This window comes from Protopterus annectens, chromosome 2.part0 (assembly GCF_019279795.1).
Source record: "Protopterus annectens isolate FY-2018-M chromosome 2.part0, PAN1.0, whole genome shotgun sequence".
Lineage (NCBI taxonomy): Eukaryota > Metazoa > Chordata > Ceratodontiformes > Protopteridae > Protopterus > Protopterus annectens.
In genome coordinates, this window is record NC_056728.1 from 144632718 (window position 1) to 144646505 (window position 13788).

General features: G+C 41.4%; 1 protein-coding gene across 3 annotated transcripts in view; it reads left to right on the forward strand.

Moving 5' to 3' along the window:
* The window catches only part of FTCDNL1 (formiminotransferase cyclodeaminase N-terminal like), a 267134-nt gene that overhangs the window by 128237 nt on the left and 125109 nt on the right, over nt 1-13788 (forward strand). For all 3 annotated transcript variants that reach the window (XM_044060636.1, XM_044060637.1, XR_006363440.1), the window contains one exon: nt 7640-7795. In XM_044060636.1, coding sequence (XP_043916571.1) covers nt 7640-7795 — 156 coding nt within the window. The remainder of the gene's footprint in view (nt 1-7639; nt 7796-13788) is intronic.

Below are 13788 nucleotides of genomic sequence, written 5' to 3' on the forward strand. Positions count from 1 at the left end.
ACCTCTGTTGATGTAGATGTGAATCCTTTCATGATACGGTGTCCAATTAGACAGTCTTCCTAGCCACATTGACAAGGTGAGTGTCACATCACAGGTTACTGTCCACTTGTGTTCCTAGGTTCCTTATTTCTCCTTCCCTACATAATGGTTTACCCCCTATGTTGTTATTTGTGGGACCTTGTTTGGTATTTGGTGGGACATTCATACTGTCCAGTGTCTTCAGGATGGCTGGGTGGGGTTCTTGTGTGGAGTGTGGTCTGCATGCTACAGACTGTACAGCAGTTTTTCTACAGTTAGTTGCACATGGGTTCTCCTGCTTTTGCATTGTCAGTTACCTGGCCATATGGGTGTCTGTGCTGAAAATGGATACTCCCCTCCTTTTTGTTTTGGGCCAGGTTTTTGGGGGCCCTAACATGATATGTGGTATAACCTGGTAGTGCTGGTGTGCTGTCAGGAGGCTTGCAGCAGGTTTCTGTCACTGCACAGACATGATGTTCTCCATACTGGGGGGGCCTCAGGGGATGCATATTGCTTTAAAATCTGGCATTGGTCAGCATTACCCTTATGTTTCTTCCACTTATGTTTTCTAGGGTGGTGGGTTTGTCTTTTGGGCCCTTTCCTACGGCTCTATGGAGGTGGCAAAGGCCTTATCCAAAATCCAGGCCAGGGTAACAGGTGCAAGCCATCCCTGGGAAAAGCAGCATGGCTTGTCAAAGACATCCCAAGCAGACAGACATTGACCCCCTTGGAATGACAGCCGTAACTGTGCCACCCGTTAAACTGATCATTCTGTGTTTGTACTGTGGCATCATTCTTGGTGAGGGGGATGCTGCACGCCAGTGTCATACCCCCTGGAAAATAATCAGAGAGCTCATCCATGTCTCTTTTCATGTAGCCAGGGAGGTTTTCAGGTCATTCACACCAGCATGGGACTGCATCATATTTCTCTTGCTTTGGGGTGACCTCATCTTGTGTTATGTGGCAAATTTTGGCAGCCTACAGGCAGCTTACTGTACCCTTTCCCCTTTTTCAGTCTGGGAGTGGGACAGCAGTGTGTCTGCCCATAAAACACCTATTACAACTGTATCAGGCATGTTGTTTCTCCTTCTGGCCTGTGACTGTTTGGCACACGAGCTTTGTGTACTATCTGTTGCATGTGCTATGTTTGGAGGTTGTTTGTTTTGTCTGCTTTGGAGGGGTCTTTTGGGGTGGTGTGTTTGTAATTAGGGGCCCCGGGGAAGTTTTTTTGTGTTTATGTGTTTGGGTTTCAGTTTTGATAAGTCTATGTGGGACTGGGTTTGTGGTGTTGTGGTTACCTTCTCCTCCTGACTAGTTTTGACAGTACTGAGTTGGGGAGCTCAGCCTCCGTTTGGATACATGGTTGCATTTTACATATATTTGTATTTTTGGGGAGTTGTGGTTGTCTGTGTACTTGGGGGAGGTGTAAAATTGCCTCTGGATTCACAGATTCACTTGTTGTGGCTGGCCTTAGTGGATTGTATGTGTGGACATATGTTATTGCCATACTACTGATCAGTGATTACTTCCCTTTGCCTGTTTGCTCTATCATGTAGTACGTTCCTCATTCTCTTGCATGCTTTGGTAGTGGCTGCGGTCCAGCATGCCAGATGCCTGCTGTATGGCATTGTGTCTTGTTGTTATTTGTGATTGCATAATCCAAGCATTCCTGGCTGTGTTCATGGAATGCCTGTATAACATGGGTTTTGGGGGTGGCCCATATTTTGCACCCGCACAGGGCCTTTTGGATTCCACATCAGTTTGGAGGGTGCAACTTTTGCTTTACACATGTTTTTTACTGTGGTTTTTTGGCCAGGGACTGTGGTCAGGATTTTATATCCAGTGTGATTACTCTATGGTCTGGTCTTACCAGTGAGGATACACTTCTCATCTTGCCATCCAGTACCCATGTTGCTGATTATCACATCCAGTATGCTTACCCCTCTTGTGGGATGGCTTGTTCCTGGGCATTTTGGTTTATGGATTCTGGGGAAATTTTTACTGTGTTGGTGCTAGTATAATGCTCCCAGTTATGTCTGGGTATTTTCAGTCCCCAAAATAATGTGGTTTGGGGGCTTGATATATTCATGTATTCCAACATAGGCCAGGTGCAGTTCCTGGTGTTGGACAGTAGTCTGCAGCAGGCTATAAACTGGGGGCAGTTTTAGCCTTGGGATTTTTACCATGGCTAATCCATGCTGCTTCTTGTTGTGGTACCAACATGGGGGTGGTTATCCTTGACAATTTATTGCTAGTCACCCTCCTTTTTTAGCTTGTTCCATGTTTTGAGGCTGTACAGCACAGTATGAGGTGTAACCTGGTAGTGTTAGGGTGCTGATGTGAGCCTTGACCCAGTTTTCTGTTACAGGACGATATCAACATTCTCCATACTGTGTGGTTTACACTGCACACATCTTGCTGTTTAGACTTCTGGCATTGGGTAGCATTACATCTAGGTTCTTATCCCTTTGGACCTAGGGAAAGGGGGGTTTGTGTTTTGAGACTTACCTATTCAGGGCATGCTGTGGGTAAAAAGCCTTTGCCAGTATCCATGGGGCCTGGACTGATAGGTGCACCCCCCCCTAGCAGGTGGTGCATCATGTCATGCTCAGCATGTCATCCCAGGGGCCCCATTGGATCCCCTTTGACTAACTGCATTTCTTCCCCGTTATTGCAATTGATCATCCCATCATCATTTTGTGGCTTCATGCTTGGTGAGGGTGGATGTTAGGCAGGGTCCTCAGGTGTGCATATAGTACATGGTGTTACATTACTTAACACATGGCATTCATGCCTCAGGTGGTGCTGCAGGGCTGCCTCTGTCGGATGCATATTACACTCCCTGTACATGTTTGTGAGCAGGTCATGTCATTTTAGGCATCCATGTTTTTTTTGAGTGAGTCAGAGGGGTATCATTCCCAGGGTTCCTACTGAGCCAGTGTATGTGCTATGCATTGCCTCTTTGCCAAGGCCAGGGCATACTGGGCACGCCCCCTTTTGCCTTCTTTCCCCGGCCTTTTTCCTCCTCTGGGTGGGCCTTTTGGAAAGGGGGGGTTTTTGGCCCCGCCCCTGGGCCTGCTGCCTGTTTTTTCCAAAACATATTTTGTCATAGCACATAAAACAATTTGGGGACAATTTGGTACTGCAACTCCACCAATGGTTTCCCAAAACCCCAAACCCCCACGCCTTTTATTCCCCATTTCATTATTCCTTTTTCAATTTTGTGTTTTTCTGATGGGGGTTAAACACCACGGCCTCCCCGTGCATAACCTGCATCCCCCGGGGTCCCGGGGGTGTCCCCATTGGCAAATGTCTGGTACAGCTGGGCAAAAGCCCTTTTTGGCTTTGGGAGCCCCCACAGCCCCACCAAATTTATTATTTCCCTGGGATCACACACCCCTTTGGAAAGCCCCTTCCTTAAGTGGCCCCCCGTGGCCCGGTCCTTTTTTTCCTTTGGGGCATCAGCACCCAAATACCTCAGGGTTTGGTTTTTTGCTCATATTGTGGGCCAAAACCCCACCATTGGGGCTGATCACCGCATTTTGCTGGCATCCGGTGGGGCTCCCCGGGGCTGTTTCCCGTGATATTCATATCCCCGTTGGTCTCTGGGGGGCCTGTTGTTTTCTTCCCACTTTGGTTTCCCCGGGGGGGTTTCTGTTTGGGTTTTTTGTGGGGGGCCTTCCCCTATTTTTCTGCAGGGGCTCTGTCCCCTTGTCTCCATTTCCCCCAGCTCTGTAACCCTTATTCCCTGGGGCCTCCTCCTCTCCTTTCCTTGGGGGTCTCCCCCTGCCTTTTCACCACCCTGCCTGCCTTTCTCATTTTTGGGGCCCCTCCTTTTTGCTCTTGGGTTTGGTTTTTTAGTTTTCACTTTTTGCTTTCTCCTGTCTTGCATGTCTCTTGGGCCCCGTGCTGTTTTCTTTGGCTTGGGGTCTATTCTGCCTTTTTTGCCTTTTTTTTTTTTTTTACCCGCTTTTTTTTTTTTCTGTTGCTTCCTTTTCCTTTTTTTCAGGGGAAACCGATACCCGCAGGCACGCCCCGGGGCCCACCACACACACTTAGAACCTTTTTTGGGCCCGTGTTCAAAATCTGCCCAACTTAATTTGGTTACAGGGGAACCACCAAAAGTGAAACCCTTTAACCGCTCCCCTGTGGCTGCCAAAGCCCACTTAGGTTTCCGGGCCCATTAACCCCCAAAAAAATTTTTGGAAATTAAACCTTTCCCCTTTAAGCAGTGGGATTTTTTCCTATCTGTGTCCCCTCTGTCTTAATATAAAAATATTTTTTTAATTTTATTATATTTATTATTTTATTAAATTTTTAATATAATTTTATTTTATTAATAATTATATTAAATATTTGTTGGTTGCCTCAATGTTATTTTCATGTTTGGAACCTTTTGTTCCCCTTACCCACTAAGGGGGCCATTTTTTTGTGGGTTTCATTTATTCCTGTTAAAACCCAAATTTTTGGGGTTTTAAATTTTTTTAAAACATTTTTGGGGGAAAAACGTAAAAAAAATTTTTTTAAAATTTTTTTCAAGGTTTAATTAATTTTTCCCCATTTTGGCCAAAAAGGGATGCTGCCTGCCCAATCCCCCCTTTATTTTGGGTGAAAAATTTTTTTAAAAAATACCCCCTTTGGGAACTAAACATTTTTGCACCAAAAGGCCTCTTACAAAGGGGGTGGCCTTTCCAAAACAATATACCTCCCTTTCATCTTTTTGGCGAAGGGGAGGGGTTTACAACCCCGCCAGCCCGTTAAGAGACTTTTTAAACTTCTCTTAAAGGAAGGGTTTGGTTTTTGGAAACGGAAACCCGCTGGAGACTTTGCCCCCCAGAATCCCATTTTTTGGGAAAAAATTTTTTTTAAAACCTTTTTTTAAAAAATATTATTTTTAAAATTATATAATTTAAACCCTTTTACCATTCCTTTAATTTTTTTTTTTTTCTTTTAATTTTATTATTTTTTTAAAAAAAAACTTTTTTTAATTTTTTTTAAAACCCCCCATTACCAAAAAAATTTTTAAAAAAAATTAATTTATATTAAAAAATAAAAATAAAAACACACATATTTTTTTTTAATTTTAATATATTTACACCCCAAATTTTTTTAAAAATAATTTTTTAAAAAAATAATTATATTAAAAAATTTTTAATTTAAAAATGGGTTTTTCTAAAATTTTAATAAAAAAAAAAAAAAAAATATTTTTTAATAAAAAAAAAAAAAACCACCATATATATATTTATATATATATATATTTATATATATAAATATATATATATATATATATAAATATATATAATGTATATATATTTATATATATATATATATGTGTGTGTGTGTGCATGCATATGTTATATCATGTAGATGGAGACCTTACTGTAATCCCATTACCTACTAAGTCCATTTTATGTGTTGCATTACTACTGTTACAACTCATAATGAAAATGATTAAAGTTTTTCTCAAAACATGTTAGGAAAAGAACAACGGTAAGTACAGCATTCCTTTTTAATGATTTTTTTTGCAAGGTTTGAATTATTTGCGCAATTCATTATGGCAGAATGCATGAAAACATGTCCTGTCCAATCCAGTCCTGTGTATGGCTGATAAATTAATCAAACTTATGAAAAAATGCCCCATTTGGTATGTACGTCTCCAAACATCTGCACCAACTGTTAAGGCCACAAAAACGCCTCACAAAGACATGGCCTCCAAATCACTATCACTCTACTCGGTATCATACAGATTGGTCAGAGGTGATCTGTGTCTCGCCTACAAGGCAGTCTCAGACCCTGCTCTACTAGAGATGCTTCATATCCGTAAAGTCTAACTCATGCATTACCCACTCGAAAGGTTTGGATCTAATATGTGACATCAGCGAAACCTGCTGGAGAGACAGGTTTGTCTCCCAGAGGCTGCCCCATCTGTGGAATAAACTTTCCATACACGTCAAACAGAATACCTCGCTGACTCTCTTCAAGCGCAACCTTGATGAGTAGATGGGAAACCACAAATTTGTACCAGGGGTTCCACCTGTAACCCTCATTTACAGGTGTGACAGGTGCTGACTGAGGTTTCTTTTTGGGGATAAACTCTTGGCTAGGCTTGTAAGGGCCCCAGGGCCATTAGCCTAGTAACTTCCTTTGATTCTATGTCAGTCTTCAGTATATGAAGCACTAAGATGAGTCCATATCATCACATATCCTGTCTTCCTTTTATATGCTGCTTCTGAATGATATTGTGAGACGGCACTGAATTTGTTTTAATAGTAATGGTGGCACAACTCCGTTCTGCCCATGAATGACCATTCATATTAGATTGTTATGAGCTGTACAGATGGGTCTACTAGACACCTCTGACTGCACTAAAAAGTTAAAGCTGATTCTTTTTAAGCTTGAAATCATGACAGGGGAAGCCTACCATGATTGATCTGTAACTTTTCATATTTACACTGTTATTACATCTGAATTCTATATCAAAGGTGGAAGGCCTTATTGTCTGGACAGTAAATTACTTCTTAAGGCTAAATGCTGTTTGTTTCTGTCTTTCTGCCTGAGCATCATCTGTTAAGGTGAAGAATCCTTTTCCTGGAGAAGTTAAGGTGTTTGGTTTCATAATAACTGCTGGGCAGTAATACACTATAAAAGAAAAAAAAAAGAAAAAAAATATTTTGTCATTTTTATGAAGAGTATAAACGTGTTTGTAGGATTTTTTAAGTAGAAGTTTTTCAAGTCATGACTGCTTTGTTACTGTTTGATTAAAAATATAACCTGTAGCTTGTCATTAAGTCTGATGCAGTCTTTAAGCTGATTTTAAATGAGATGAAGGCACTTACACTAAATAAGGAATTTTGAATATATTTCATTCTGGTTTCACATTTTTTATTTTTAGGTTGTTCAGACTTCTGGGTGGTCTGGTTGTTTTAATGTATTCATTATTTAATTCTCTGAAAATGTGGCATATTGACTTGAATTATGAAAAGGTACTTTGATCTTACCTTTGAAATGACCTCACTTTTATTAAAATTGAGCAGAAACAATATCAGACAAAGGCTGTGATTCTTAGACAAATAGTGCATAGCACAGCACTAATTTAGTGGTCGTGTAAAGAGTAGTGGTATCTCGAGACAATATGTAAGGCATGTCTTCTTGGTTATGAGATGCTGTGTGCAGTGAACTGCTGAATGTTAGAGCTGAACAATCCCAGCTAGAGAAGTTGTAAATGGAAGGAGCATTGCAAAATGTTGTGGAATTAGTCCATGCAGATGTTTGGAACCTCTGCACATAGCAAGAAATTTGTGTAACCTTAATTCTTGACAAGTTGGAAGCACTAGTACAAGCAGCTGATTGAAACAATGCACACTTCAATTTGCAGCTATGGTTGCACATGTAAATTATTTCCATAGGTTGTGCTGGTAAAGAAGCTCCAACTTTTGTGAGTCAGCACTTGTCACAACTTTTTATCTTAACAATATCTGATAGAAAGCATACCTACTATAACCAGTGGCTGCTTCATGTTGAAGGTTTTGTTTGTATAAAATAAGTCGATTATAGCATGAATCAGGATATTTTAAGTACCTATATGTTTATTTATAAACCATAACTATTTTTTTTATTGCAGGTCGTTCTGTTGTTTCTGCCTGTGTTGAGGCCTACAACTTGATTGATATGAATGAACATCATGGCATACATCCTTGCCTTGGAGCTGTAGACTTAGTTCCAATCTATCCTCTTTCAGAATCTGTGAGTCTGGATGAATGTGGAGCAGTGGCACAAAGTAAGTAGTGAGCATTCATTAATACTGATTCCACATCTGGTAATGATATTTTACTTTAAACTGAGTAGTACATTGGGCTGAACCGTGCATTAGGAGGGAGGAGGTGTTAGAAATATTAGTTATTTTTAAGTATATATACCATGCACAATAATAAGTTAAATATATTACTTCTGTTGTAAGGATTTTAATTGAGTTAAGGCCTCCATGATGTTACCTTCTTTCCAAGAGAAGGTCACGTTGGCAGTAGAGTAAGCTGAGCAGATCATATTTTATGTTTTGCATCCACAAATTTCAACTTGTACAAGGACCCCAAATCATTTGCAGGATAGGGGGTAGATATGGTCCACCCTTGTGGGCATACCAGAACTGCTATCTAGTCCCTTATATAAAGTATTGCAACCGGCTAATTTATTTGTTCTTGCTCACTGGCTCTCCTTTGAGGATTGCTTGGTCTCAGAACTAAGCTTGCCACAAAGGGTAGCCTGACTGATCTGGTGGAGAACACTTTTTTCCATCACTTGTCCCTGTAGTCTAATTTTTCTAGTCACTACTTACAACCATACTTCACACCTTATTAGCACAAGAATTCTGGACAAAGCTAAAAATAATTGGGGGGCAAAGGCCTAAAATAACAGACATATTAAATGTTGCTGTTATAAACTTAGAAATTGGTAAAATAAGTTTTGCTTTAGCATACATTTTTTAAAGGATATGAAGTCTGAAATTCAAAACATCTGTCATTATTAAAATTTAATGAGTTCAGTCCTCAATAATTTGACAGAAAACAACAAAATAAACAAAAAACAGACCCATAAGTACGAGGCATAAATCTGGACATTCTGCAGAATTGCCCTCCTGCAAAAACATTGTTTGTGTTGTCTGTGGATGTTGTTTGGGTTTATATTGTTTGTCACGGAAAACCAAATGTAAATCACACAAAACCAGGAAGAAACTCCAAGACCGTCAAATGAAGACAATAATTCGATAAAAAGGCAATTCCTTTATTCGACTGTTAGATGATAAAATCCAAGGGTTAACAAAGTGAGAAACAGCAGTATAAGACAAGCGCTTTCGCTTGGGTAATACCAAGCTTTATCAAGTCAAAAACAGTTTCTTTCAAAAGAAGCTACTGTTTAAATAAGAGTCTTAGTTGATCACATGCTTAATTGCAGCTGGGTCTCATTAAAGAAATCAATTAGAGGTGTCATGAGCAAATAAATAAGCAACTCAATCAAGTGTACATAAAAAATGTTTGAAATCCACACTGCTTGTAACATGATGCATAACTAATGTACCGTGTTGGTACCATTATAAAATTACATACATGAATTGTACAATAAAAAGAAAAAGAAAGAAAAAGAAAAAAGCAGTGTTAAAAATGTAAGTAAAAGTAAGAATAAAAATAAAAATAAAAATGAAAATGGGGATTGTATACAAACCAAATGGATTTGAAATCAGCAATATAGAATAGGCTAAAAATGGGTATATTACATTCTTGTTAATCATGTAAGAATGATATCATAATACAAGTAAATGGCACGCAATTGATGGGTTGTGAGATGTATATAAAATGTGTGTAAAGTGAGGTATAAGGTGGTAATGTTGTAGAAAAACATGTTACAGCCTGGCTCTTCTGAGCTTCAACACTGAGCCTATGCTAAGTGTACCATTTAGCCCCGGAGGCCTACCTGCATCTAACCTGAGCTGCGCTTGTCTTATACTGCTGTTTCTCACTTTGTTAACCCTTGGATTTTATCATCTAACAGTCGAATAAAGGAATTGCCTTTTTATCGAATTATTGTCTTCATTTGACGGTCTTGGAGTTTCTTCCTGGTCTTTATATTGTTTGTCAACAAATTGAATTGTCAACCATATGATCTCAGCAGTTTGGTTGTTTGAAAAACTGAGATCCGCTCCACCATCACAGCATCAGTGAGAGTTGAATTAACTCCTTTATAACAGCCCCGAGCAGTGCCCTCTAACTCTGCCTAGATCTTATGCACACCTGCAGACTGTGCATGTCTCTGACCACTGCAGTGACTTCCGCAGTCGTAATCATATCTAACCCACTGTAGGAGTCAGATACTGCCCTCTAATAAAAGAGTAGCTACAGTGGGCCAAGGAGTTCCTAGGGAGATCCCTTCCACCTCCAGTAGCTCTCCACTACTAGTGATTAGTGTTGTATCTTTCGGCTTTTCCCAGTTAGGGGTCGCCACAGCTGAACTCCGGTCCACTAATGATTGGCAGTAGATTTTTACGTGCCGAGTTGCCAGCTCTGACGCACAACCTTCAACGAAGGTAAACCCATTCACGCACGTCTCCACACAGAAGACGCTTTAGCTGAGAATCGAACAGGACAACATCTTACTGTGAGGTGACAATGCTACCGCAGCACTACCACCGCAGTACTATTTCCTTTTATCTGCCTAGCACATGGCTTTGAGTTTGTATTTCTGAATCCTAATTCAAGATGCACTAAATGCAAGGGGTTTGCAGCACTTGTTTAAATACCTTTATAAAATTATCACTTAAGACATAGCCACACTTAAATTAATATGAAAGAAGCCAAACTTACATTAATATGAAAGAACACAAACAGTAATAACATGTTTCCAGTTAAATACGTTATACATCACATATGTTCTTTTTTTGTAACTGTTATCAGTCTAGCATTACATAAATTGCTCAGTTCTGTCTTCCTTTAAACCTCACTCCTCCTCCAAAACATTATTCTGTGTATATTTACTTCTATGTAATTTGCTCCTTCCCTTTTCTAAAACTCCCACTTCTAGTTCTTTTATATTTGTTACAATATTAAATACTTGAAATAAAGTTGGTTAAGAATTTGATTTCCATTTTTCTACTAATTGCTTTTTTGGCAGCCTCCAGAATTAGACTTAACAATGCCTTATTATGTCTATGCAATTCAAATCCTGTGTTCCAGCTCAAAAGAATAGTTTCCTTAGTTACTCCCATTTGCTCACCCAGTACTTTAAAATCTGCCAACTCATTACACTCCCAAAATATATATTCCCAGTTACCTCTTTCTTCCCCATCACACCTCCAACATTTGCTATCTACCTGAGGAAAACTTCTTTTTAGTTGGCTTGGGATTTAAAAATATCTAAAAATATCTATGCAAACACTTCCAAGCAAAAATCCTAAGCATTCTAGACTTTGCTGCATATTCAGGAGTCCTCCTATTGTCCCCTTGTAAATTTTTCATCAGTTCTGTCTTCCCAATCTTAACCTCCTCTGATTCTTATAGTTATCATGCAATATTTTCTATGCCCTACTAATCCGTCTTTTTTAACAGCAACTTCTTATATAGATTCAACTAAAAAGTCTACCATAGCATATCTTAAACTTATGATTTCCCCTATCGCTTCCCCTTTGTGCACACTCTTGTTATCAAGCCCTGATAGGAAATGCAGTCTCTACCCAGCGGTCCAAATGTATTTTTGTCTCCATCCCATTATATTAACTTTCCCTCTCTAGTTATTTGCTCCCAATACCTTTATTCTTGTGCCAGTTTTTTTTGCAGTACATTCCATTACGCTCTTGCATGTTCTCTGTTCCCCTAATTACAGTCATTCCTATCAGCAAAATCTGAATTCTTCATTCTCATGTTGGCTTAGTTCTTTGAATACTTTCTGGTACTTTATGATATGGCTTTTATTTCCTTAAGAATCTGCATACAAAGTCCCACTCTGTCCTTATTTCTTGAATACAGCCCCCTGCTTCATTATCATCATCAATCATCATCATCATCATCATCATCATCATCATCATCCATTTCCGCTTTGAATTATAACTTTCTTTCCCTGTTTTATATATAGGAGCCGTAATTGTGTAGCTATAAAATAACCATTCAAAACAGGTAGTCCTAAACCATTTTGCTCTATTGGAATGATCATATTATTTTACTTGACCCTTGCCCTTTTTCCCCTCCCAGATAGAATCCTTCAACTTTTTATTAATTATTGATGTTATGTGATCCTATCTCGCCTACATTCTGACTGATGGGTTCGGAGCCGATCCCTCGGCTCCGACTCGGCACGCTTATGCCAAAGAGCGAAGTCTCTTATTGGCTGAGCTTACTATATCCCAGGATGCACCACTACCAGTCCCCCAGATCTCGTTTGCCGCTAACTAGCAAAGACGTGGTCTCGAGCTGGCTGAGCCAAGTAGTGTCTTTTCACTAACTTTTTCTGTCAGAAATTTGCTAATTTCTTAGTAAAAAGCTGTTTTAACGGCTACTCTGTGCTGTTGTGTGTGTTTGACAACTTTTCTGTGGAAAATTTGTGTGTGATTGATATTTGTTCTGGTTGATTAATGCCTTTTAAAAAACCTTAGGGTTTCTTAATTTCATTTATACAGTTGTTCACTGTTGTTCAATTGGCCTTTATTTTTTGCGGGCTATCGTTGTGAACGGCAAGTTAATCTTGTGGGATCAGTCTTCCAACTAAGTTTGTCTGTGAGAGAGTACTTAAATTTACTTATAATGTCTCAGGCACCTAGGCCTTCGGGCTTCAAGAAGTGCACTAAATGTAGTTTTAAAATGTCTATCACGGATTACCACTCTCTGTGTGTATATTGTTTGGGCGCCAAACATTTGCAGGAGTCCTGCAGCGTGTGTCACGCTTTTTCCTCGAGGGTCCTCCAAGAGAGGAAAAATAAGCTTATATTGAAAGGCCTTATAAAACCCTCTTTTGAAGAAGCTTTAGCATCCTCTCCTTCTCCTGCTAAAAAGAAAAGGGCGTCGGCTCCGACCAGTCCGTCGGACCCGACCGCCAAAAGACATAGGCAGGCTTCTCCTTCGGCTCCAAGGACTTCGGAGCCGAGGGCGAACAGTCTGCCTCGATGCCTCCAGTCTCGACTCCTCTGGCTTGGAGCCGATGGCTGGGGCATCGAGGCGGGTCACCTTCATCGGCTCCACTGGTCTCGGAGCCGATGAAGGTTGTCCGCTCAGACACTTCCTCCTCGGCGCCTAAGTCCTCCTCGGCACCGATGGAAACTGGTTTGGGTATTCCTTCGGCGCCGATAGTTATCGAGTCGCCTAGGAGCCGGTCCCCTAGCCCCTTGGGGCCGTTGGAGAGGCCAACTCGAACCCGTTCAGTCTCCTCTAGGTCATTGAGGATGTCAGATTCGGACATAGACAGGGTGCTCCAAAGACTGTTCCAGTCCCCAGTCTTTCAAAAATTTGTTTCGGCTCCGACCCAATTGGCTTCGGAGCCGATAGCCCATCCCATTGCCATTCCTCCTCCGACCGCTTCGGCTCTGTCGGAGCAGGTGCTGTTGGAGCCGGTGGAGATCCTAGGGTCGGCTCCGACCCTTACTCCAACCCCGGCCTTTGGGTCCGAGTTTGGCACGCGGACTTCTTCGGCCGGACCCGGGGGTGACGTTTCGGGACCTATGTTGTCGGTTCCGAGCCTCCCTCTTGGTGCTTCGGCTGCGGGACTTCGTCTGCTATCATGGCTCCGGGGACCGGACACTCCCAGGATTCTGGGGGTCCGGCTTTCAGAGCTATGAGGAGTGCCTTGGCCAAGTCTTCTTCGGCCATCTCTACGGCTTTACCGGCACCTTCCCTGGGCGTGGAGACTGGGTCTTTGGCAGTTCCCCTGTCCCTAGGCAGCGGAGCCCCGGGGCCTGAGGTTACCCCCACTGGGGGTTCCCCTCCTCCTGAGGGTTCTTCGGAGTTGTCTTCGGAGGAGCCCCAAGGAAGAGATCGTGCAAGAGGAAGCACGTGGACTCCCCCGAGTCTCTTACATCGGACACTGATCTTGATGATGCGGAGGGGTCCCCAAAGTCATCCTCGGATGATGTCTCATTCGCAGAAATTTTAGAGATCCTTAAGCAACGAGGCGGCTGGATATCCAAACCCCCCTCTGCTGATGAGTCAGTGCTTCTCAAGGCCTTTGGGGCTCAGCCCTCCGCCTCCTGGGTGTCTCCGCCCTTCGAGCTCCTGGATTTGGTTTGTCGGAGGGCGTGGG